The 27,006-nt window shown below is 44.9% G+C and overlaps 1 protein-coding gene across 2 annotated transcripts in view; it reads right to left on the bottom strand.

The window, feature by feature from the left end:
- IGF1R (insulin like growth factor 1 receptor) overlaps nt 1-27,006 on the bottom strand; it is a 291,412-nt gene that overhangs the window by 238,357 nt on the left and 26,049 nt on the right. For both annotated transcript variants that reach the window (XM_046654424.1, XM_046654425.1), the window contains exon 2: nt 275-820. In XM_046654424.1, the coding sequence (XP_046510380.1) occupies nt 275-820 (546 nt within the window). The remainder of the gene's footprint in view (nt 1-274; nt 821-27,006) is intronic.

The raw sequence follows: 27,006 nt of genomic DNA, 5'->3' as shown, positions 1-27,006 counted from the left end.
GTGGTGGATTATTTCTAGTATGTGATCAGAATGGTCTTGACAGCAGCCATGATGGCCTCCAGCCATGCCACCGTCCTGCATTCTGTGAGTTTTCAGATGCAAAAGAAAGCCAACCAAGACCCCACTTCCACACGGCAGGGGAGCCACCTCCTAAATGCAATACAACCACACCCTCCCGACAGAATGCACACATTCAGAGGAGGAGGAAGGGCAAGGGAGAGAAGGAAGGGAAAGAAAGAAGCAGGAGGAAAGCCACAGGCAGCAGCATTCTTACTTTTCTGGCAGCGATTTGTAGTCCAGCAGCGGTAGTTGTACTCGTTGTTGATGGTGGTCTTCTCGCACAATGGCTTCTCCTCCATTGTCCCTGGACACAGGTCCCCGCATTCTTTTGGGGGTTTGTTTCCCACGATGTAGTTATTGGACACTGCATCCAGGATCAGGGACCAGTCCACCGTGGAGAGGTAACAAAGGTCAGCATTTTTCTCAATCCTGATGGCCCCCCGAGTGATGTTCCTCAGGTTGTAAAGCCCAATATCTTTGAGATTGGTCATCTCGAAGATGACCAGGGCGTAGTTGTAGAAGAGTTTCCAGCCGCGGATGACCGTGAGGTTCGGGAAGAGGTCACCAAGGCTCTCGAGGCCGGCCACGCGGAACAGCAGCAAGTATTCAGTGATGACCGTGAGCTTGGGGAAGCGGTAGCTGCGGTAGTCCTCTGCTTTGGAGATGAGCAGGATGTGGAGGTAGCCCTCGATCACCGTGCAGTTCTCCAGGCGCTTCAGCTGCTGGTAGTCGTTGCGGATGTCGATGCCCGGCCCGCAGACTGGAGGGAGACAAGAGGGCAAGGGGGGACATTCTCAGTTAAAAGGAAATCATTTTGAAAACTAGTTTCAAACCCACAATATAATCAGTTTTCAGGAAACCTATCCTACTAACCCATCCTACTAACGTGCAAACCACAGCTTAGAACCTAGGGTCACAGAGAAGCACATGCGAGAGTCAGGGCTGCAACGCAGGTGCCTCCGCAGCTGCCAGGCTGCACACTTCCCATCCCTCTGCAGAGCGCCAGTGCCCAACACCTGAACAAACAGCTCAGCAGCCAAGGCGCAACAAATCCCTACCACCTCCAGCCTCAAGGACACCAGGCAACAAAGTCTACACTGGAGAGCAGTCACCATGACCTGGAAAATAGGGACCCACAGAAGCACACTCCTTCTGTGCTTCCTGCTATCATCTCACGTGGACCAGGTGGCCTTGTGTTCTCTCCAGCACTGCATGAGAATAGCTATAAAGGGTAACTTAACAGGAATATCAGAGCATGTGATTTATATGAATAAAAGAGGTTATACAATTCCAACTTTAATAAAGTGTTTCATTAATCAAGAAAGTATGCTTCCCATAGAAAGGTTAGGTAATAGATGGCAAAAAGAGAGTAAAAATCGTCGATGATCTCAACATCCAAAGACAATCACTGTTCACACCACCTATGCCTATGTTCTCTTTAGAAATAATTTAAGGTAAAGGAAATCAGACAATAAGATAACATTTTCAAACATACTGCCTTCACTTAATATGAACATTTTACCAAGCCAATAAATATCCGTCTACATTATCATTTTAAGAAGGAGATAGCAATTCTAGGGTATGAATATGCACCATGAGTTCTTTTATTTTTTTAAAACAATCCCCTATTGTTGGATATTTAGGTTATCTCCAGTTTTTCACATCATAAACAACAGTCCAATGAACATTCTTGGCAGATATCCACGATTATTTTCTTAGGATAAATCCCTAGAAGTAGAATTGCTAGGCCAGGCATTTGCAGATTTTAAAGCCTTTTGATAAAATAGCCTCAATACTGGAAAATGTTTTATTTTTAAAATTCTAGGTACGCACGCAAAAAAAAACCCCTTGGTTAACGTCCTTTCTTAGAACTTAATAATCCCCAAAACTTTCATTAAAGCTTCTCAGACACAGTGAAGTTTTCTGATTGATGAAATGCATTAATTTGTGAAGCGCCCAAAATGTACGACAATGCAAGAGATTCAGAGAAGCAGTGCCCTGCCCTCTGCAGAGGCTCACGGTGAAGGCCAGGAGCTAAGACCTGTGATGAACAACTGTCATACGAGGCAGGAGGCGGTCAGGGGTGTGCATACTCTAAGTCCACTCCAGATGTGAACTGAACTACGCAGGAGAGACGCAGTAGCCTCGGAGCCTCCTTCAGAGAGAGGGTCCTTTCTACTGCAAGGCTGAGGGGAGCTCTGCACATGCACTGGCTCTTGAAGGATGGGAGGGATTTAAAACTGGATATAACATTCCAGAGGTCAGAGAAAAGGCAGAACAAGATATATTCAAGGGACAGCAAATCTGATGGTCCAGGATGCAGAGAAGAGCAGAGGAGATGAATTTGGGAGAGCCCAGGTCATAAAGGATCCGAGGTGGGGATAAGAACCTTCATCTCAGGAATGAGGCCCCTCTCAAGACTCTTGAGTGAGAGAGAAGCCCAAGCAAGGCCTTTTTTGGAGCATTAATCTGATGGTCAAGTGCAAGACAGAATTAAAGTGGAGTAGACAAGGGAAAAGGGAAGAGAAGCTCAACAGGGGTTAAAGCCATGGATGGGAACTGGACCAAGACAGTAGGGGAACAGGGGAATGAGGGGATCCAAGGGCTAAGGAACAGGCAAAGCTTGAGAACCTAGAATTTGAAATTTCTTTTGATCCAATTCCCTCCTTTGACGGATGAGAAAATGAAGCCTCTAAGACAGAGAGGGGAATGGGAGAAACCAGCACTCTGAGAACACCCATGACCAGACAGAGGCTGTGCTAGAAGCTACAGATGCATCATTTTGTTTCATCCCATGTGAGGCTCTTAACAATACTTCACACTATGTAACATCATCACCACTTTGAAGGCAAGGAAATAAATTTGGAGAAGTCAAGTCATTCATATCAGGTCACGTATCAAAGACGCTGGCGCCTTCAAAGCAAAACTTAACACAGTTTTTGGATAGTCCCAGCTCTCAGCATCCAACTGGTTACCTTCACCCCATTCCAACTAAGATTCTGCCCCAATCGTGATACTGAAGAGCTCTTAGCAAAGCCCCCAAAGACACTATCACAGCCAACGACAGTTCCCTGTCCTCATTTTATTTGACCTTTTTGGAGTCATTGGACATTGCCTCCTCCTCTAGGCTCCTCTGATTCCACACGCCCACTGACCACCGTTCCTCTTCTGCCTGACCTCCAAATGTTGGCCTCTGTCCTCGGCCTCCCCCTCTCCCTCTGTCATCTCACACAGACAACTGGCTTCCTGTGCCACCCATACACTGGGTGATCCTCACATGCATGTCATTGGCCCAGAGTCTTCTGGGCTCTGGAGTTGTATATTCATCTGCCTACTCCACGCCTCCATTTAGGTGTCTAATAACTCACTTCCTCCCCCTGCCAAAACCTGCCTCCCAAGCTTCCATATCTTGCCCAATGACACTCCCATTCTCTGAATTGCCCAAGTCAAAAATCAGAGTCATTCCTGATTCTTCTCTCCCTCACACCACACATATCCAGTCCAGCAACAAATCTTCTTGGGCATTATGCTAATTGAAATGTCAGACAGAGAAAGACAAATACTGTATGTTCTCACTAATATGTGGAATCTAAAAACGCCAAACTCATAGAAATAGAGTAGAATGGTGGTTGCCAGGGGATGGGGGGTGGAGGAAATGGGGAGATGCTGCTCAAGGATACAAACTCTTAGCTTTAAGATGAATAAGATCTGGGGATCTGATGCATAGCTTGGTGTCAATAATTAACAATACTGTATTATATACTTGAAAGTTGTTAAGAGAGTACATCTTAAATGTTATCGCCACACACACACACAAATGGTAATTATGTGAGGGGATGAGCATGAGTATATGAACTTGATTGTGGTAATCACTTTGTAATGTATACATGTATCTAATCATCACACTGTACACCTTAAACTTACATATGTTACTGTCAAATTATATCTCAATAAACCTGAAAAAGAGAGTCCTCTTGGTTCCAGTTGGCAAGCCTGTGGGACTCTTGGGTGCTCTTCCCATAATTTTCTTCAGCTCTCTGTTCCTCTCTCACTCCATTCATTCCCTACTCTGACCTTTCTTCTCACCCTCTCTCATTCTGATCACTTGCGCCACAATGTCAGCTCCAGGAGGACATGGAATTATTTTCTATTTAGTCCACGATTACATCCCCAGTGCCTCAAACAGAACTTGGTGTGCAGGATACACATCATAACTGATACACGTAGAATGAATGGATTTCAGCACTTCTGTCTGTCTCCACTGCTCTAACTTGGATCTGAGGCATCGTCATCTCCAGCCTGGACCACAGGAACACGCTCCCCATGATCCGATAGCCTCTGCCCACAAGTCCATTCTCGACACAGCAGTGTGCCCATAAGACTCTACAGAAACTCATTCCTGTCTGCTTCTACTTCATCTTCTAGTGTATTCTTGTTGAGCACATGCTGGCCATCACACTTCTCATCCTTCCTCATCCCCTGCTGTCTGGAATGCTTGGCCCATTCTTGTCATTCAGGTCTCCATTCAAATGTCGCCTCCTCAGAGCTTTGCCCCAACTCTCTCCCTCCCCTCATTTCTCTGTTTCACTGTTTTCATAGCACTTTTCATGTCTGAAAAGTGCCAGTACCAGAAAGGATGCATTTATCTGAGTGATCGCTATCTACGACCCCACTGAAGGCCCGTGTCTGGAGGGCAGTGGCTGCACTGAATTTTCTGCCAGGTCCTCCATGCCTAAATGTCCAGGCTCACAGCAGCTCCAGTAAACATGTGCTGCCTGTCTGCGGGCCATGGGGAGCCTAGGACCTTGGTTTCTACTCTTGAGCTAAGTAAGCCTGAGGTGCAATGGATACAGCAAGGTCTCTATCAGATATTTGCCACCAGAATATTCTCAAAATCAAGAAATACCACTCCCCTTCAGGCCAATGACTCAATGTGAAAGGCTTTTTCTTCTGTACTATTTTACTTTTTTCCTATGCCCAGCCGAAAACTTCTTATTCCTTCTACACCGTTACAAATTAAGTATAGTTTGTTCTTAAGTAATAAACAGAAGTTTTTATGAAGGAGTACTTGAATGGATTCTATCAATGCATTCAACATGTATTCAATTATATTATAACGTGTTAGGCTTCAATTTATTTGCTACCATTTCCAATAGACCAGAAAATTCAGTATCTAGTGAAAAGGCAGGAAGACTCATAACCAAAGTTTGCTAAACTTTTATATTGTGATCAAAACACAGACACTAGGGAAGATTCGGCTTCACTCTGCCTCTGCAGCCAGTGTAGACCACCGTGTTAACAGAAGCCACACTAGAGAGCCAGAATGAACAGTCCCTTCACATGAAAGAGCAGCCTCCATACTGGACGCTTTTTTCCCATTTATAGAAGAAAAGAAAAAGAGTAGAAAGAAACTACCCACTTATTCCTAGAGAGAAGACAAGTCCAAGTCACAAAGTGCAAGGCAGGACCCAGCCACCAGCTGTTCTGGATTCCATGAGTGACACTGTCGGTCTTTGGGGTATTTTGTGATAAGAACAGAACAAGGAAAACACAGCTGGACCGTGAATGATAGCACAGTGTTCAAAAGGCACAAGCCACAAACAGGAAAGGGAATATAACATGCTTCACTTGTGCTATAAAATAATATAGGCATAGAGGGAGTAAATACTCCACACAGCGTGCAGAGAGACACACCCTTGCTACTACTCATTGATGATGAAAAGGAATTTGTAAAACACCATTTCGCCCTTTTCAAAGCAAGAGATATCCAAAAAACTTGAAAAATTTAGGAACATGAGATCTCAGGCTGGTCCATAAAGAATAATCGAAGTTCATGGACAAAATGAAGGCAAGGAGGAAGCAGAAGGAAAGAACACAGCTGGAAGGGAGGGCCAGTGGGCCTGGGCAGCAGGCCCAAAGCCAGGGAACAGGGACAGCAGACCCCAAACACATGGAGGACCTCCAGTGCAGGGAGCAGGGGGCAAGGGGAACGAAGGAGATGGAAGGGCAGTGGTGGCCCGATACCCAAGCCAGGCCAGCTCCGAGGGAGGGCAGGCAGGCCGCAAGCGAGGGCCTGGGGGTAGAATTCACTTCCCCAAAGACACCATTTTAAATAAAGTCTTTTAGTTGAAAGAAATACTATGCCCTCAAAATTCCTAGGTATTTTTAAAACATCAAAAGGAAGAATTTGTGTTCTCGGGACTTAAGCGAATGGCACAAACAAACCATACATATTTGGAAAACAAATCCCCCAGAACTGCTAATAAGAGAAGGGCTAATGAAAAGCATTTGGCTGAGAAAACCCCCGAAAGCTGCATATCCAAGTATGTGGAAGATCTATACAAGAAATTCAATTACAGCTTTATTATACGCTCTACATTAAACACAATCTGGGGTCCTAGAAAAAGAAAAATGGGATGACTCAAGTCAAGTCCGGAGTGCCATTTATCAGGTCCTGCCCTCAGGGGGTTTCTAAGCCTCATTTTCTCTACCTGCAAAATGGGCTATTAATACCTATAGAAGCTGTCAAAAGGATCAGACAAGTGCTTTTGTGTTTCTGTCGACAGTAACAATTTAGGTCAGGCTACTACAGAAACATTAATAAAAACAGGCATCCACTTTGTCACTACAATCTAAATATGACTAACACACAACAAAAGGGAAAATAAGCAAAATCACTGTTTATTCTTCCGACACCAATTGCATTAAAGAGTATCAGAGGTAGTTACCTAATTAAAATGTTTTCAACTTTGATCAACTCTTCTTTAAAAATATGGGACAGTCTTAGCTTAGAGTTGGAAATAAAAGACATCCGGAAAGCACATCAGTGTCATGTTACTACAGGTCTACAGGCAAATAACGAAGGTAAAAGATGTTAGTGAACCAGCTGTCATCTTCGGTTCAGCTGGTAAAATCCAACATAAAACCTTTTTGTCTCAGCCGCGCTAAGAGTTCTTTACTTTCTTTAAAATGAATTCTTTGGAACCAATAACTTAGTACTGTGAAAACTCTCTAAAGCCTGTCCCTGTGAAAGTCACACTGATTTAAGACATTAGGAGAGGATTCATGTGTAACTGAATTTTGTGCAAGGAGACAAAGCAACTACCTCTCCGGCCAGTAGCAAATTAAATTAGATAAAAGTTTTAATAGCTTTTAATCCATTTCCCTAAAGAATAGGGACCACAAAGAAGGGTGCCAACGACTCCCCATCTCTGGGGAGGCCAGGAAGCCTTCTCAGAAGAGGGGATCTCGGAGGAAGGGATCCCTGAGGACGGTTTGAAACATGAGCAGGGTCTTGCCAGGAAAGGGGAGGGGTGGGGTGCTCCAGTCAGAGGGAGGGGCACACATCTGAAGGTCGCTGGTGACAGTGCAGGGGAACCGGAGGGGTACAGCTTGTGTGGCAGGGAGAAGAACAGAGAACAGCAGAGCAGACGCCTTAAAACAGGCTGAAACGAATGCTTAGGAGGTCAACCTCATTTTTTTTTAAAGATTTTATTTTTTCCTTTTTCTCCCCAAAGCCCCCCAGTACATAGTTGTATATTCTTCGTTGTGGGTCCTTCTAGTTGTGGCACGTGCGTGGGACGCTGCCTCAGCATGGTTTGATGAGCAGTGCCATGTCCACACCCAGGATTCAAACCAATGAAACACTGGGCCACCTACAGCGGAGTGCACGAACTTAACCACTTGGCCATGGGGCTAGCCCCAAGAGGTCAACCTCATTTTGCAGGTAGAAGGACAGTCCTCAAAATCCTGAGCAGGCATCACAACTACCTGGAGGGGGGCTTGTTAAATCACAGAGCATAGGGGCCTGAGAATTTGCATTTCTAAAAGTGCCCAGGGTGATGCTAATTCTTCTGGTCTGGGCACCACCCTCTGAGAACCACGGCCCTAGCGAATAATCTTTTAACCTTTCTCGCCTATTACTACCCTCCCTATCCACCCACACTTGCAGTGTGGCACAGATAAAGACTGCCCCTGTATTTCTTAATTTGATCTTCATTCTACCAGAAAATTCCCAAGCAACCCATAGAAACTATGCATGAAGCACAGAGAAGCAGAAGGAAAATGGGGTGGTGATGGTGTGTTCCTTGTACCCCACGATCCACCCGCAGCTGCTGAATCTACAGCCCCTTCTCTGCAGTCCCAACCACCCTCCATGTGCTCAGGAAAGGAGTGGTGTGGGTTTCTTTCCACCCACTCCTTCTCAGTAGACTGGAGCTAACCGAAAAAATCAGAGATGGGGGAAAAAAGACAATGTTGTGATAACAAACACTACTGATATTCCAGAATTTGTTATAGCAGAATTTTCTGTGTAAGTGTAAACAGACACAATTCATGTTAAGTCTTTTATCTTCATGTGTCAATGAGAACGTGTTTACATTGCATATGTATATTTATATTTTACACAGACAGCAGTCCCGGCCACCTGACGCATTCAATAACTAAAGGCAATCATAAGAATGTAAAGGATTGCATTACACCAGTGACCTTCGGAACAAAAATTAAAAATTAAGTGTAATTGTAATGTGCAAATTGTTCTTCAGTGCCCCACATAAGAGCAATCTCTGTCATACATATAAACATACTCTAAAAACCCATGCCACATAATATGCAGTCCTGAAGGCTCAGAACATTCAAACAGAGCGCTACAATGTGGCAAAGAACTTACAAAGCCGAGTGAAATGTTTACATCCTGCCTCGCCAATGAAGAAATGGAAACTTTACCGGGAATTAATTCAAAGACTGGAGGGAACACAAGCCCCAGTGTCCCCATCACATAAAGCATCTGGAGTCAGACAGATTGGTGCAGAATAAAGCTGTATTTGCTTCAACAGAGGAGCAACAACTGTTTTCCCGGGTCTTCACAAAAACAACTTTATCCACTCTGACAGTTTCTCCAAATTCCTTTCTGATCTTAAAGCATTCGAAGTCCAATATTCTTTCTAAGTCTCTGTATTCTAAAAGTGCCCTGATAAGAGCCCAGAGTCCTTTCCAATTATTCCCAGTTCCGATGGTAGGTTGCCTTTCTGATGAAGCAGCACACAGGAACTAGATTCTCTTGGTTATACCTACCCATTACCACCCACCAGACCTCCACCCCCTGGGCCCTGTGGGAGCCTCACTACCAGGCCTTTCCAGGAGGAGGGGGGGTTAGCATCCTCATCATCACCCAGGCACGCCACAGTGCAGGACAGACCACCACAGTGCAGGACAGACCCCACTAAACCTCCAAAGGGCAAATCTGGCAGCCAGTGGATGGTGCTATGGGGCCCTAGACACTGGGGGAGGTGCGGGGTGAAGCCAAGATCAGGCAAGCATGCTGCAGCCTGACCTGGAAATCATGTGATCCTTCTGCCTTCTTTTCCCTTCTCTCATGATTTTGGATTTTCTGCTCAGAACCAGGCTAACCTTCCAAATAAAAGTCGGCCCTGTGGCCCCCATCTTATCTCACTGGCTTTGTTTTGTAGAACATGTTATATCATTCTAGTGAGAGTTCACACCCTCATTTCAGAAGTATTTTACTTTGCACTACAATGCTCCGGTGTCCTTAAGTGACTGGTACCCTTTCAACTAGGCAGTTATCTAAACAAGTTGATAATCAGTGTAGAAATCCGTGACTCTTCACGGATGTGGTGTTAAAGATCAGCCCCTTGAACTGCTGCGGCTTTTTATCTGATCAGAGGCTTTGCTAGAGGAGAGCGGCACTGGGCTAGTCCTAAGGGACCAAATAACTCTTGGTCCCATCACCAACTACCCACCACTGGCCTGAGGTTGGTCACTTCCTTGCTCTATGCCTCAGTTTCCTCATGATTCAGATGTGGGTTTGGCACCAAATTTATTCATTCTTCCAACAAATACTATAAAACATCTACCACGTGCTAATACATACTTTCCAGGTGCTGGGAAGTGAGCGGTGAACAAAACCAACACACGCCTGCCTTCATGGAGCAGCCAGACCTGATGGGCCCAAAAGCCATCCCACCCCACGTCTCCCAGGGCTGACCCCCAGACTTACCTGCAGCGACCCTAACACAGAGTCAGCACCGTGGGCTTGGTACACACTCAGATAAAGACAATGCCCCTGCTGGATGCAAATGAGTCATCTCTTACCTACTACAGAGAATCATCATATAAACCAGGACAGGATGCTGACATCAGAAGCCCAAAGAAGGAGTAATCCACAACCAGCAAGCACTAACGGAAAGCTACATAAGCAGGAACTCCAACACAGGGGTATGCTCAGCCAGTGGGCTGCTGACATCAGTAGAGACCACATGGAGCGGCCCCAGGAAAGCAGGGGTTTAAGCAGTGGAGAAGAAAGGGGACAGAGAGGTCTGAGGGATAGCAGGACAAGGCAATGCCAGAGAAGGGCAAAGGGAGGTCTGGAACAAAAAGCACTAAGAAAGCCAAGGGAAAAACCCCAGCTGCAAGCAGAGCCTCAGCACTCACAAAGCTAGGGAAAGGCACAACCACCATGGCGTCTGGGGTGTGAATATCATAAAAATATGGAGTTTGGGAATGATCATCCTGGCAGTGGTCAGTAACCAAACAAAAGTATAGGGGATTGTACACCATGTACACAGTAGCATTATTCCCAACAGCTAAAAGGTGAAAACAACCCAAGTGTCCATCAACAGATGAACGGATAAGCAAAATGTAGTATATCCATACAATGCAATATGATTGAACCTTAAAAAGCAAGGAAATTATGACACGTGCTATAACATAGATGAACCTTGAGGACATCATGCTAAGTGAAATAAGTCAGACACAAAAAGGCAAATACTGTATGGTTCCACTTACATGAGGTCCTAGAGTAGTCACATTCATAGAGACAGAAAGTAGGATGGTGGTTGCAGGGTAAGAGGTGGAGGTGGAGGGACAACAGGGAGTTGTTTAATGAGTACAGAGTTTACGTTTCTCAAGATGAAGAGAGGTCTAGAAATTGGTTACACAACAGTATGAATGTACTTAACATGACTGTAAACAAAAAAATGGTTAAGATGGTAAATTTTGTCTTACGTATATTTTACTACAAGTTTTTTTCCTAAAAAGTATAGGGAAAAGCTTTAGCTGCATTTGATTCTGCCCCTCACATGAGTCACCTAAGTGTAAATGGACAGCTGGAGACACACCACGCAGCCCGTCCTCCACCAAGCACCAAGGAGAGCCCAGCGGAAGGGAAAGCAGGTTCAGGCACACCTCTGCCACAGATGCGCTGGGCATTGAGAAATGCCACCAGGCCAGGCATGCACCTCAGGGCACAAGCAGGGGGCCCTCAGCAAGGGTCCTGCACAGACACCCAGGGAAATGGGCTCTGAGCACCCAAGGCAAGTGTAAGTGGTCAGACCGGTGGGCACCTGCACACTCCTCCATTTGCAGTGGGTAGAAGCTAAAACCCCACACACAACCCACCACCTCTGCCAAGTAGATTGTGGCTGAACCTCACCGACTGATATGATTTAAGGGCAGAATTCTCACCTCATTTCATTGATTTTCTAGCTTTGATCGTTTCTTACAGCCAGACACATCTGTACCTCCACCCAGCTCTCGCCTTATAAAATGTGAGGGAGAAAGCACAAGAAGGTGGATCATGCTCCAGCCTGTCCCCCAAGCTCCTGGTTTCCCTAAGTCATCACTCCCATTCTTGCAAAGGCCTTTCTATCTTCTACAACCTCTGCATTTATTATTCTGCTCTAACACCTCCAGATTCACCTCTCCCCAAAAGGAGGGGTATTTTTTCCACTTTGTGCTCATCTGAGCATCCGCAGGCCAATCACACCCCTGATTCCTTCACTGGGCATGCTGTGATTTTTTTTTTTTTTTAACCAAGTTCTGGTACCTTGTGCATTTGAGATTTCTCCATCTACGTCATGGGAGGCTAGATGGCAGCCCCTTGGAAGCCACTCCCAGCATCCTGCCAGGAAAGGATGTCCAAAATCAACACCCTTCCATGCCTTCACTCCCCAAAAGGATCATCTAAGCACCTTTCTCCCAAGAAGCTCGCTCCTGCTCTGCTCCAGATAACAGCCCAACACCCAGGTCACCTGGTAGTAATATTTCCTCACTGTGTTCTAGCAGTATTATCAACCCAAGGCAGAAATAAAAGAAAAATGCTACTGCAAAGTGAAGCCATGGGTCATAAACCATAAACTATCATAAACCACAATGACTTAAGATTTTTGGATGTTTTTCTTCTTGGCATAAGGATTATTCAAATGGGTAGATTGTGGGGACACTAGACTTTGTCTACAGTGCCTTGTTAAAATCTCATCATGTCTTGTTGATGAGGTGAAGCAATATGAACTGCATTTAAATAGCTTGGTAAATGTGCAATTCACTCTCCAATGTGCTGATTAATGAATGGCCCAAGGAAGGTCTCTAGTGGAAGGCCACAGGGCTCTTTCTGAGTCCTAAATGTTTCAACATTTTTATCAACTGCTTGAACTACAGCACAGATAAAACATTTATCTAATACAAGGATGACAAGTTTCCAGGAGAGATGGAAAATACATCGGATGACAGAGTCAAGAGCTAAAAAGATCAACAGATTGGAATTGCAATAGAGAGGAAATAATGTTATTTGGACACTTGGGTGCAAAAAAAGAAATGCACAAATGTAGGCGGTGTGAAAAGACTTAGGAGATTTAATTGGATATAATTTCTGTATGTGATGATGGGGCGTTGTGGCTGCCAAAAAAAAAAAGTCAGGCTGTCTTAGACTAAGTTCTAAGTACTAAGGAAGACTTAGTAAAGGGCCAGAGGAGAGGTCCCAAAACTGGGTTTCTGTCTCCATACTTTAAAAGAGACGAGAGTAAATGGGAGAACATCCAAGTGACAGCCAGGGAGGAGCAGGGACAAAAATCCACCCCGTGGGGGATGGCTGCAGAAATCAAGCATGTGAGGGTGCACAGGGACCTCTGTGACCCTGACAGGGGAGGGAAACACAGGACTCGGACCACCACAGGGTGAAGGATTTGGGTTCCCTATAAGAACACACAGTAGGATTTATTTGAAATCAGACTGGGCTGCCCAGAGAGATAATATAGATTTCTGCGGAGCTGCACATTACAGATTTTATAAGCCTGATTTCATTTACTGCTGATAACCATTTGGAGATGTTATTTGCCCTGTTTACAGCTGAGGAAACTGAAGCTCCACAATGACCAAATGACCCACCCGGGATCATCAGTTATTAGGGAGCAGAGCTGGGGCTTAAATCTTGATTGCCTCACACAATGCTGGAGCAGAAAAAATTCCTCTTTAGAGATACCGTAAGGCTGGCAAGGATGCTGCAGCCAGGCACACAGGACTGGAAGAGGGGTTCTCCCACACACCATGCACCCCGAGAGCCAGCTGACCGTCATGGGTGCCTCTTTAGAGGCACTGAGGGGAGACCCCTCACAGAAAGACAACAAAGGAAGCCTGGAAAGAGCCTTAGAGATGTCTCCACCCACACGTAAAGAGGTGAGACACTGATTTGCATGGGGGAGGACTGCTACTGTTTCAGACCTTATATGCCACTGAAAAGCATATACTGTTGCCACAAGTTAATTCCACTGCAGAACGTCAAATTCTTGTTTTTGTTCTCAAACCATGGGGAAAAAAATAAAGACAGAAAACACAATCTCTTCCAATTACAAGAACTCTTCCTGTACATTCAATGTTTTCCTTGAAGGACAGAGATGGAGCTCATAAATTTGGAACAGGATTTCAACTTTATCAGGTAACCGCCACTCATCCTTCTCCCTGTGTTTCTATGAAATCACATACCCACCTTTATCTCAACTCTCAAATAGTTTTCCTTCCACATACTGCTCTTTATAACAGTTCTACTTAGAAATGGGTCAAACTTTCCTCTGCAAGCCACAGAGAAGTCAGCCCCCTTGACCTTAGCACATATATTTTTTATTTGATGCTGAAATTCAGATCAGACCAAGATGCCTTACTGTTAAGAGAGTTACCACCCAATCAAAAACTCTATATGTTCTTTCACAGAGTTGAGAAGCTCGTGTGTTTCCCTTTACAAGTTCAGGTTAAGCACAATATCATCCTCAAGTATACAGAGAACTTTGACAAACATGAGCAACTCTTGCCTTTAAAGCAAACCACTCAGTGAGATGTGAGGAGCCAAATGCAGCCTCCAGCATCTGCATGCCCTCTCAACCAGGCCCTCCAGCTGAGCGAGCTCAGGGATGCTGGGGCTGGGAGAGCACTGCAGACTGAGGTCCTAACGAATGGCAGGAAAGCCAGGCTGCCACCACCACTCCCTCCAGCAAGGTAGCAGATGTTCACAAAGCCACACAGTAGTACAACCAGCTTCCTGGAGCCTGCTGAAGGCTCATTCTCATTGGTGAAGGAGTGACAGGCATGCCCACTTGATGGACTGTCGCAGACGATTCAAGAGTCTGGCATGGAACTGGTGCCCATGAACAAATGATGCAGTGGGTCACCCCTCTGAGAATCCTCCAGTTCAATTTCCCTGCACCCATACATCCCAGCACATTCTGTGTTAATCTGCTTAAAAGTCAGCAGCACAGTACACTGTGTAGACAAAAATAATTATGCTAAAAAAGCCTGGATACATAAAAGTGTGGCAATTAAGTGCAACAGGATAAATTCAAGCTCTCCTTGGTACTAGAAAACAGACACATTTCCAAATGGTAACCAGAAACGAGACAGGTGCTGCTGGGCAGCCCCACCCCAGGCACTTGGAGAGAATCGAAAGTTTCTCTCATTTCCCCTCTTTTGGATAATATTGGTGAAGCCTTGAAGAATTCTACCCTAGACAGCAGGGAAACACAGAAAACAGATGATCATTCCATCAGGGAACAAACAAGCCCCTGGGAGGTGAAGCAGCCCAGCTCAGTGGCGCTCCAACAAGGCAGGCCTCTGTTGTTAGTGTGGGCGCTGGGGGAGCTGCGGGCCCCAGAGAACCGAGGGCCGCGTTCTCAGTGTTCTCCACATTCTGCAGCTGGCGGCTCGGCCTGCTGGACAGCAGCCATGCTCAGGTGCTAGATGGACCAGCCTTCTCAAGGACCTGCCATGGAACCAAGCTCAAAGTAGGGGATTAAAATGAAGTTGCTCTGCAAAGGAGACAAAAGCCTAAATGAAAGCCTCAAGCCCCCACACCAGGGTGGTAAATCCTGTCCCCCCACATGCAGGTGGCACCACTCACAAGCAAGGTCAACGCTCACCTGCCCATGGCCAACATCACCTCTAAGCCTGCTGCCTTCTGCTCATCCTGGACCCAGCCTTTGAGGCTTAACGGGTCTCCCGGTCACAGCACTGCGGCTGTAGCTGTGGGCAGGAAGTCAGGGGACAGTAAGAAAAGAGTGCTCACGCGGGCTCAGGCAGCAGGGCTGGAGGCAGGGGGGTGGGCCTGCTCTTCCGCCCAGGCCAAGGGGTAGGGAACACACTGCACATGCTCTCCAGCCCCTCCATGCTCTCTAGGTCAATGCCTCGGGGAAAAGAGACAGGGGACATGGGACAAAGCCTTAGCAAAATGTAATGACCCTGGAGACTAAGAAACAGGGTTCTCACACTGCTAAACACTCCTGCATGCCACCCAGGCCTGCCTCACACTGGATCCCCTAGTACTCGGGACAAGATGTGCTGCTCCCTGTCCCCATTAAAATCCCCATACCATTAGGTAGGAGCTCTCACTGATGTATTAGATGGAAAACAACACACTCGGGGTAACGTGGATCGAGTACTTTCCATTTTAAATGCTGGGGCCTGAGACCAAGGAAAACACCTCAGGTAGGTGTTGCAGGAAAGAGAGTTTTTAGCTAAAGGCTCTGATTACTTCAGTACAGATTCCCATTTTGTCTATATTTATATCAGAGCTTGGTACTAACTGGATGGTTATCAAATGTTAGTGGAGAGTCCAGTTCTCCATCGACATTAGGGTTTCTAGGGCATCGTCAACACACTCGGCATGGTTAGAGGAATGCAAACTAAAACATTTTTAATTTATCAGATTAGCAAAAAGTTACAAATCTAGTAACACCAGGCTTGAGTGAGGACATGGGGCAAAGTGTAAATGGCACATTTACAGTCATTTTGGAGAGCCACATTGGTCCAAAAATTCAAATGCCCATAACCTTTGACCCAGTGACTCCTCTTCTAGAGACCCATCCATCTCTCACACAGGTGGGGCAAACAGATAAATGCGAAAGTATTCCACAGAATAAAATAAAAACCAGCAAACAACCTAAATGTCCATCTTTTAAAGAAGAAGCAAGGTCTCCTGACAGTGATCAATACAGAGCAATTAAAAAGAACAGAGATAATACGTAGGTGACTTTTTTAAGTCCTTTACCATAGAGAAGCCCCATGCATGCCATGTCAGCCACATGGTCAAGGTTAATATCACAGGGCTAAGTCGTGATGACAGTACATTCCCTGGACGGGCTATGAGAGAAGGCACTTCACTTCTGGGGTCTTTCCACCCAAAACCCATGATCCCAGTCTCACCGTAGGAAAACCATCAGACAAACCCAAATTTAGGGACACTCTGCATAAAACCTGACCAGCGCTCCTCAAAATTGTCAGTCACCAAGGACAAGGGAAGTCTGAGAAACAGTCACAGACCAAAGGAGGCGGAGACACACAGAATGAATGTAACACAGAATCCTGGGACAGAAAAACAGCACTGGGAAAACACCAGTAAAATCCAAATAGTGTCAAGCGTGGTTAATTAACAGTCATGTAGTAATGCTGGTTCCTTAGCTGTAGCAAATGTACCACGGAGATGTAAGATGTTAACAGGGGGAGCTGTTAAGGAGTATATAGGAACTGTCATGGCAACTTTTCTGTAAATCTAAAACTATTCTAATAGAAAAGGTTATTTTAAAAAGAGAAACTCAGGACAACAGGAATCCTATTTATGTTTTTTTAAAAAACTATCCATATTGCTCTGTGGCTGCTTGCCCTCCCCCCCTGCCCCCCCCCCCACCCCCCCCCCCGCACCCCCGCGCTCCCTGGTTTGTACAGGTGTATACACACACACCAGAAATGCTTGGAAGGGAACACGCTGAGCCGTGAGCAGAGGTTACCTCTGGCGGCAGGGGAGTGGATAAAGCTAACACCTCCACTGTGATTCTGTCTCATTTTAATTTTCACAAGGAGCATACACTCATGTATTATTTGTACACTCAAAACCATTTGACAAACAAAGTAGATCACTCTGCTACAGGAAAAAAATCCAAGATATGTTACGTTGAAAAACCACAAATTGCACATTTATGTTTAAAAAATACCCAGGACATGACATGTTTGTGATGCATACTGAGCATCTGCCAAGCTGACCTTTGGGAAGGAGGATGTAAGGAGGAAGAGCCTGAGGAGAGAAAAGTAGGGGGACTCGGTGCTTTTGCTCCTCACCGTCATTTAAGTGTTTCACCAGAAGCGTGTCTTTTTTAGAATCATCATCATCAAAATGACAATAAATCTTCACAGTTCATTCCTTACTTGCTCCATCTCCTTGGCCCCAAACCACACCCGAAGGAGCAGACAAACAATTTGTGATTCTGTTTCTAGGGCCATACCCTCCTCCTCTGCCACAGCCTAGTGGTCGTGGGGGGTGAGAACAGAGCTTGAGCAAGGAACGCCCTCGGAGGCGGCCCCCAGCCCTCACTCACATGTTAGCTGGACCACTGGTAACAGAATCTCTCTGTGCAACAGGGTCTGTTGGGTATCGACACTGCTCTCCACTGCAGCATCCTGGCAGAGCTACAGGAACCTGGTAACTGATACTCATAATGGCAGGCAAGTATGGGAAGATCCTAACGTGCTTTCTGAATCATCTTTAAATGATATAAGGTCTCCTCCTGGAGTAAATAGAGGCCGATACTTTGGATTAATACCTTCTGATTAATCAACCTATGACAAACCCCTGAGTCCCCAGCTGAGCTGTCTAAAAACCTCCTGCAAAGCTGCTTCTCCTTGAAAATGACATCAAAACCAAACAAAGTACTGTAAGATATCTAGAGAGAGGAAACAGCTCAATGAATATGAAAAACTGCTATTCCATACTGCTTTTAAGATCAAGTGACTTAATTTCACTAACATTGATTTTTTTCGGAGCGATTTAATTTTGCCAACACTGGTTGAGCTTCCGCTTACGTGATATTAACAGCTGGGCAAGGCAAAGTCGCCTCCCACTGCACAGAGGAGGGAAGAAAGGTGAACCATCAGGCCGGGGAGGGGACATCCAGATGCAGATGCTGATGAGTGGAAGCACGATGGGTTAAAATGGAGCCTCCAAGATTAATCACGGTTTCTTTTTTAGGTCCTGGGTCTCTCAGACAGTATTATAAAAGCTAGGCCCTTTCTCCAAATAACTAGAGTCACAGATCACTAATTATCTATAATACCTCTTGAGCCTTCAGCATCTATAATACAATTTTACAGATGAATAAACTGAGGTCTAGAGAGGTTAGACGACTTCCACAAAATTCCCCCACTAGCTAGTGGCAGGGTGGAAAAGCAGCCCCGGTCTCAAGCTGCCGAGATGTTTCTAGAAAACACGCAGCACATCCAGCAGAGGTTAGCCTTGACACCCCAAAAAAGAGTTATCATGTCATTCCCACACGTGCCACAGCCACACAATGGCACATACATGAAACAGAAGCGATGTAACACACCCAGGTAACAGTCTGTGCAGTGAACGGGAGTGAGAGCACTGTGCTACTGGTCACTGTGAACTCGGGCCAGGGCTGGAATCCACAATTCAGAATCCGGCAGTCTACTCATGAAACAAGAATCCACGTTTAGCCTGCCAGAGAACACTCTGGGAAGCCCGGTCGGCAGCCACCCTGTCCTCCTTTAAACATCAAGCAAGCACACAGAAGCTCTCCACCACCAGGACCCAACACCCTGTCCAACAGCCTCCGTCTCACGCCGCAAACCACAGACACACGGCACCCGCCGCAGGTGCACAAGCAGAAATCTCCAGCTGAGCGGCATCGTGTAGTCCGTCTCCACAGACACTCAAGTCACACCACGAGACAGGGGCCGGCGAGCACAAGGAGCTTACTTCCAGCTGAGAGAGAAGTGGCTTCCACCTTCCATCAGAGGTCAGAGATGGCAAAGCTAAAATCCAAAGGCAAAATGAGACACGGAGCTCTACTGCTAGTAACTTCTAAGAATTTTATTTCTTTGTCCGAATTTAACGGTTATACAATGATAACTTCGGGACTTCTGTGGCATCTGTGCCAAGTCCCAGCTGCTGCCACCACCATCTCTTCCCTCGTTACCACACAGCACCTAGCTGGGGACTAGGCCTCCAGTCTAATCCTCTATAATTCACCCCCTACCCTACCAAGACAGCCTTCCTAAAATGCAAATCTGATGGTGCCCATTCTTCCACTTCAAGTCCTTCAAAGGCTCCCTGTGCCTTCCAGATAAAACCCAACCTCCTTAGAACAGCCTATAAAATCCTTTGGGATCTAACCCATGCCAACACCTCCAGTGTCAGCTCCTGGTACTCCCCCTCCAAGGACAACCATGGAGCCACCTTAGATTCCCAAACTCTAAGACACCAGGCACACATGCTTCCCAATAGCTCCTTCTATAGAAACACCAATCTTCTCTATGCCAGCCAGGCCTTCAAAACTCACCTTCGTGCCGACTCAACCCTTCACTCTCTGCTCTGCCACAGGACCCTGGCCACACTCATCTCCCTTGGAATTTAGACACTCACTTGCCTACTGGACTGAGCCCCTGGGCAGCAGGGACACACTGCATTTATTTTCTATCTTCCACAAGGGCCCACCCAGCACAGACCTGAGGAATCACAGGTGCTCGGTCCACACTTGGCAAATGAATGACTGCGAACTATTATCTCACATTCTCTCTCCTGTCCTCCCAAAACCTTCAGGTTTTACATCAATGTATGACCATAAAAAATCCAAATACTGCACTGAAACTTGCTAAAACTCCAAAGTGTCCTCAATCAAAACCACAATAAGATACCACCTCATATCCATTAGGATGGCTACCATGAGCCAACCAACCAACAACAAAACAAAATCACAAACGTTGACAAGGATGTGGAGAAATTGTTAGTGGGAATGTAAAATGGTGCACCCGCTTTGGAAAACAGTAGCATGGGTCCTCAAAAATTAAATATAGAATGACCATACAATTCAGCAACTCCACTTGTGGGTATATACCCAAAAGAACTGAAAGCAGGGACTCACACAGATATTTGCACACCCATGTCCATCTCAGCATTATTCACAATAGCCAAAAGGTAGAAGTAACCCAAGTGTTCACTGACGGGTGAATGGTTAAACAAAATGTAATCTATACATGTAATGGAATATTATTCAGCCTTAAAAAGGAAATTATGATACATGCTAAAATATAGAGGAACCGTGAAAATATTATGCTAGGTGAAAAAGCCAGAAACAAAAAGACAAACAGTATCTGATCTCACTTATATGAGGATCCTAGAGTCATCAAATTCATAGAGACAGAAGGTAGAATGGTGGTTACCGGGGTCTGGAGGGAGGCAGAAATGGGGAGTTAGTGTTAAACGGGTACAGAGTTTCAGTTCTGCAAGATAAAAAGAGTTCTAGAGATGGATGGTGGTGATAGTTGCACAAAAATGTGAATGTATTTAATATCACTGACCTTTACACTTAAAAATGGTTAAGATGGCAAATTTTATGTCATGTATATTGTATGTTATGTATATGTAAATTTTGTTATGTATACAATTAAAATTATAGGGGGAAAAAAAGCATGCTCCCTTGCTCCTGTCTGACACTGCTTTAAATAAAGTTCAAAGTCTTTTTAGGCACCAATAGCTGCCCCACCATCCAAAGAGGCTGCAGCCCCAAGACTTGGTGGTCAGGCTGCATGGGGTGTGTGAGAAGGGACCCGCTGCCAGCCCTGACCCAGATCTGCACACCAGGAGCATGCTGGTCTTCTGCACACTCTTCTCCCATCTTCAACAGTCATTTGGGGACACAACTTGGGGGCTTAGCTCTCGAAAGGCGTCTCAGAGAGACCCTGGGCAAACAACAGCAAATACAGACATGGTCTGAGCCAATCAGGGCTGCTCCCAGAGGCCCAGGAAAGAGGTTGTGCTGGGCCCTGGGCAGACAAACAGTAGGTCAGAGGAAGAGATGCCTGGCAGGATATGGGAGAGCGGGAGCGGAGCACTGCAGGAAACCAGCAGAGCCAGTGCCCCAGATCCGCTGTAACCCCCCGTGCTAACCAACTCAAGCAGGACGTTGGGGTCTGTGCTCTTGTAAGTTTCAGCCCCAGCAAGAACCCACAGGGGGAAATTCCTGGGGGATCTAAAGAACACAACACCTCACTGCTGGGCTCACATGCCCACCATCCGACATTCCGACTCACGTGCTGGAAATCATGGCGACGTTAACTATGAATTCAAACACAGCATCATTCTTCTTAAAAGCCAAACGCTCCAACTGAAAAGTTAAATGGAATTCTGAAATGCTAGGAACCAATCTTCAGATTTTCAATCTAGTGAACTCCGATCGTCCAGTAGACATCAGACGGAATGACAAAGAAATGGATAAATTAAAATAATCTAAAACTGGTTTCCATTTAGCTTTGTAATATGATTTGGGCCCATAAAACTGACTTTCCTCATTACACCTGGCCTAAGATATTCTTAAAATGAATTAGCACTTTTCATATTATGTTAACAAATGGCACCCAATTATGTGCAGAGTGGCAGGGCAAAATCAAAGCTTTGAAAAGATCTATGCAGGGACCATCTCGAGTTTGGAGGATAAGAAGAGGAAGAAGAAATAAATGCATATGTGGAGCAAATAGGATGGGGCTCAACTCCTCACAAGGTTTCCAAAACATCCCGAAGCTCAGGGGGACTATACAATTTGCCCCAAATCAGTCGCTAAACATTAATGCTGGGTGGATTGCAGGCCTAGATTTACCAAGGCTGAACCCCATGCAAGCCCTCCCGGCACACAGAGGGTCTCCCCCTGACCACAGTTCTCTTTCTACTCTCTAAACTGCAGCTTCCCAATGGCCAAATTTTGCTGCTTTTAAAAAAGAAAGCTAGCTCCCTGCCTTCATCTGGATAGGCTTTAGTTATGTTTGTAAAACATTCAGAAAAGGCCATAAAAAGATCTTCACTGAGGGCTGTGCTAAGTATTAAGTATTATTCAATAAACCACAGCTTGGAGGCTGCCAGCTGACGTCTAGCTATAACCTGGAAACAGCACTGGCTGAATATGCTTTTTTTTCTCTGTTTAAATTTCTAGGTATCATTTACATTCATCTGCAAACCCCTCCCCCATTAGAAAACATAAAACAGGAAAGCAGAGTTACAGTAAGACACCACCAGAGTAGGTGGCATATTATGATAAACAAGGATGACAATAAAACATTTTTCCAGCTGTGATAAACATATTTAAGATCTATCATAGAGGCTGCTGGAGCTAAAACTGAAAGCGATCAAAATTACAAGTTGTTTATAACACAGAATTTACGTCTTCAAAGCTTTTATTTTGGGGGCAGAAGCTGCCTCACTAGGAGATCATTGCTTTGTCTTTTTTTCAAATTTGAACCATTTTTTAAAGTTGTGACTTTTTGAGGTTGTCAACACATCCAAAGTGATTTAACAACTGGCTAAGGGATGGGGAGTGCCATTTGAGAACGAACAAAAAAAGCATGTGGCTCAGCTCAGAGGCCAAGCTGGTAAAGATGCTGCTCAGAGCAGCCTTATCCACCTCCAGGACTATCCCAGGGATCCACAGCCTCCAGGTGGTCACAACACTCGCATTTCATTACATCTCAATATTTTGAACAAATAGTTCAATTAACAGCTGTCTTAGTGCCCCAGAGATCAGAAGTAACAGAGTGAGAAGAATGAGGAATTATGTCCAGATTTCTAAATACCCATGCCTTCATGCCATTTCTTGGCCTCTGATATGATTTGGTTTCTATATAGAGGCTTCCTTTCCCTACTTTAAAAAAAACCTTTAAACAATAAACCTTGCCATCCAACTGTAACTGATGAGATGTGCTTGTAAAATTGGCTTGTCAGATGCACTTACGTAAGAGGATACCCACTTGACTACAATTTGTAACATCCCTAACATCTTAAAAACTTCAATAGACAGTGATTTCCTCAACAAACACAACCGTTGTGTACTAACCTAAGCTGAGCTAGGATTACCTCATCTCTTAAAAACCAAGGGCAGTAAACAAGTTGTAACCCAGCTGGGCAGTGCCCACACAAGCACACATCCCTTTGCAAAACCCAGGGGCTTGCCAGCAACCTCCCTGCCTTCTGAGTGGGAACAGCCCCAATCGAGGACGATGAGGGACATTGAACAGAACTGGATAGCATCAGACTGTGAAGGACTTGGTCTGCTAAACAGAACCCTTTACTTTTTGAATCCTAAAATAAACAGCCAGATCACTTGAGGAATTGCTGAGGTGTATCCTTGAAAAGGCACTTTATCTCCTGTCTAGGTCACACACCCAAACTCATCACATCTCCTCTAAAACCCTTGTAATGTCAACCCAATGCCACCTGTTTTAATGATCACCTACTATGTGCCCTGGGAAAACAAAGAACATGCTTCCTGCTCTTAAAGAACCCCTAGAATAAAAGGGGAGAGAGAGAGATAAGCCAATCATCCCAGCACCGTGTGGTCAGTACAGACCCCAGAGCATACAACTGGCAGCTATACCGGCAGCTAGAGGTTCACCAATTCTGAGATGAGAAGCACTGCCCAAGAGCCTACTTTGAGTAAAACGCATGGCAAGAAAAGGTAAGTATATGTACTTATTGCACCTGAGACCCAAATAAGACATTAAAAATAAATTTCAAAAGCCACCTAGAGAAAAACATTAGTTTCTGTGTCCCTAAGGAAAATGTAAAAATGTAGACAAGTTCTCCAACTAAACCTCCAACGTTTCTGAATCAACTACTTGAAGAAAAAGACTCCTCTTACAATTACATTTGACACTCTTCCCCATGAAAACATAATCCAAGAGCACAGATATGCTTCTTCAGTGTGAAGGTCAGACTTCTTGGGCCCTAAATGGAACACTAGCTCACCCAACAGGAATACCGTAACCAAACCTAAGGGAGGTGGTCTTTCTCCTGGAATGTTCCCAGCCCCTCCTGGAAGAGAACTCAGACCACCTTTGTAGACCAGAGTCCTGGTATTATTTGGGAGATGGAAATTACTCAACATCATGTCAAACAAGATCACCACTGAACGTTTCCTATGACCAAATGACAGAGGGAGGCACTTGCAGATTTCCATGATGCAGGCCTGCTCCACACATCCCCCCATGCCCTTCATCGCTCTAAAGAAAGAATACAAGGACTCCAAAAGTCCAAGTTGATTTCACAGGATGCAACAGAAATCATGGCATTCTTCTGCCCCACCTCACTCATGCTGAACAATGATAATCTCCTCGTCGTCACATATACCAAACAGTAAATCAGATGACATCAGAGAAAGACCTTACAATCAAATCTTGTCCTGATACAGGGCTAAAGCAGAGACATGAACAGAATTTTCAAATTAATCCCATTTATTGAGCCAGACTGATTTTTACTAATACGGGGGCAAGACTCTCCACGGAGGTGAAGGGCATCTCATAGCATCTCCAAGAATAGCCCTGAGGTTGGAGCAGAGCCCCTGAGAGGACCTGAGCCATCTCTCATATATAACATTACCCAGGGTGACAGCGTCCCAACTCGGCTTCCACCTCTGCAGCTAGGAACCATGTGAGACCATCTAAGCCACCTTCTGGGGTTCCTCAAATAGCCAGCAAATCACACTACCACCTAACTTGGAGGTTTATCCAGAGGCTATCCCTTGGGATGAACCCAAATATGCAAGCATCTTCCTCTCCATAAAGCCCCCAAGTCAATGCAACACCCATTGCACAGATTGCAGTCCCTAAAAACCTCCCACTAACTATAGTAACAACTGATGGTGGATGCAAAGACATAGGCAGGGAAGCAAGAATTAAACCACCAGGGGTGTGTCATGTGTCAACTATGGTGCAGACAGAAAGGAGACACAGTACCTGCCCTCAAGGAGTTTCCAATCTATCAGCAAACTGGACCTGTGAAGAGATGGAATCCTAACACACGCAAAGCGTATGGAAGCTTAAAGGAGGAAGGAACTAATTTTGGTTCTTTGAGGGAAAGAGGGAGGGAGGCACAAGACAAGAAAGCTCTGGTAGGTCTAATCAAAAATAAAAGGGAAAAGCAACTAGAAATAGAAATGAGAAAATAGATATCAAAGAAATAGCACCGTAAAGAAAATACTACAGACAACTGAGCTATAATTTTTAATGTGATGAAACTGATTTGCTAGAACTTTTAACTTACCGAAATTGATTCTAAAAAACAGAAATCTGGAAGAGACCAATACCCGTGGAAGAATTTTTTATAGTTGTCACAGAAGTATCCATTTTTAAAAGTGTCAGCCTCCAACTGCTTAACAAGTGAGTTCTTTCGAACTTTCAAAGGAAGTTTATGGCCACACTATATAAACTGTTACAGAGAAGAAGGTAAAAAGGAAAGTCATTAATTCATTTTACAAAGCTAGCATAAACCTAATAGCAAAATCTGGAACAGATAGTATATAAAGAGAACCATAGGATTATCTCACTTAAAATTAGAGACGAAAAATTTTACATGCAATATTAGCAAACCAAATTTAATTAGGAATTTAAACAGTCACCCACCACAACCAAAAATAAGACTATTTGACTATCCCAGGAATTTGAGGAAGCATTACTAGGAGGCAATCAATCTATTCCCCCATCACAGTAATAGGTATAACAACAACATCTGAATCTAAATGAATGTCAGAATGACATCTGATGACATTCAACACCCATCCTAATAAGTCACCCATGAAAACTAGACAGATAATTCTTCAACATGATGAAAACCTTTCTTAAACCAAAAGATATCCTACATATTGAGGAATATCAGAGGCATTACCATTAATATAAGCCAAAAAAGACAAATATGCCCATAATCAGCATTTAATACTATTCTGGATGTACCAGACAATGCAACAAGACCCTGCAGCCAATGCTGCTTGGCTGACCCAACCCTGATGGCAGGCCCACCAGCCAGCCCCCACCTTCTATCCAGAGGTGGCCATGTGACTCAGCTCTGGCCGTGAAAGGGAAAGGCAGTTGGCTGAGCAGGGCTTGCTGGCATGTCATTCCGCCCTTTTGCCCTTTGCCTTTATCCCTTCCTCCTTCTTCCTATCTGAAACACAGATGTGATGCCTGGAGGCACAGGCCATCTTGTGACCATGAGGATGAAAGCCACATGGATGGATGGAGAAACAGAAGCCAGGGGTCTAGTCCTCCACGCCCTCTTTGAACACACTGCAGTGGCCAGAGACTGCTTCCCTCTAGACTGTCTGAACTGAAAAAAAAAAATCAGCCCCTGCCTGCTTTAGCCATTTTTAGGCATGTTTCCTCTTCTTTGTAGCCATTTATATTCCTAACTGACACATACCTGCAACACAGTGAAAAAGTATAAGTACTGGGAAAATGGAGACCAGATTATTCTTATCGGTTATCAATGATTCTTTGCATAAAATACTCAGGAGAATCAACTGAAAAATTATAACAAGGGCAATCAATGAATTGGGTAGATACAAGATAAACACACAAAATGCCATCGCTTTCCTCACACGCAAGCAATAATCAGTTAAAAGATAAAATGAGGAACAAAGAGTCCTTCCATGTTACTAAAAAAAAGTGTTAATTACCTAGAAATAACCCAAAAAGAAAAGAATAAGACCACTACAACCTTCTGTGATTTCTTACTAGAAAAACAGAAGTTGAATAAATGAACAGCCATGAAATGTCCCTGAATGAGGTCAAATACTTGGAAATGTTATTTTCTGCCAAATTGATTTATTAATAATCACAATCAAA

Source organism: Equus quagga, chromosome 2, assembly GCF_021613505.1.
Source record: "Equus quagga isolate Etosha38 chromosome 2, UCLA_HA_Equagga_1.0, whole genome shotgun sequence".
Taxonomy (NCBI): domain Eukaryota; kingdom Metazoa; phylum Chordata; class Mammalia; order Perissodactyla; family Equidae; genus Equus; species Equus quagga.
The sequence above is the reverse complement of the archived record's forward strand: the minus strand, read 5'-3'. Positions and strand labels throughout refer to the sequence as shown.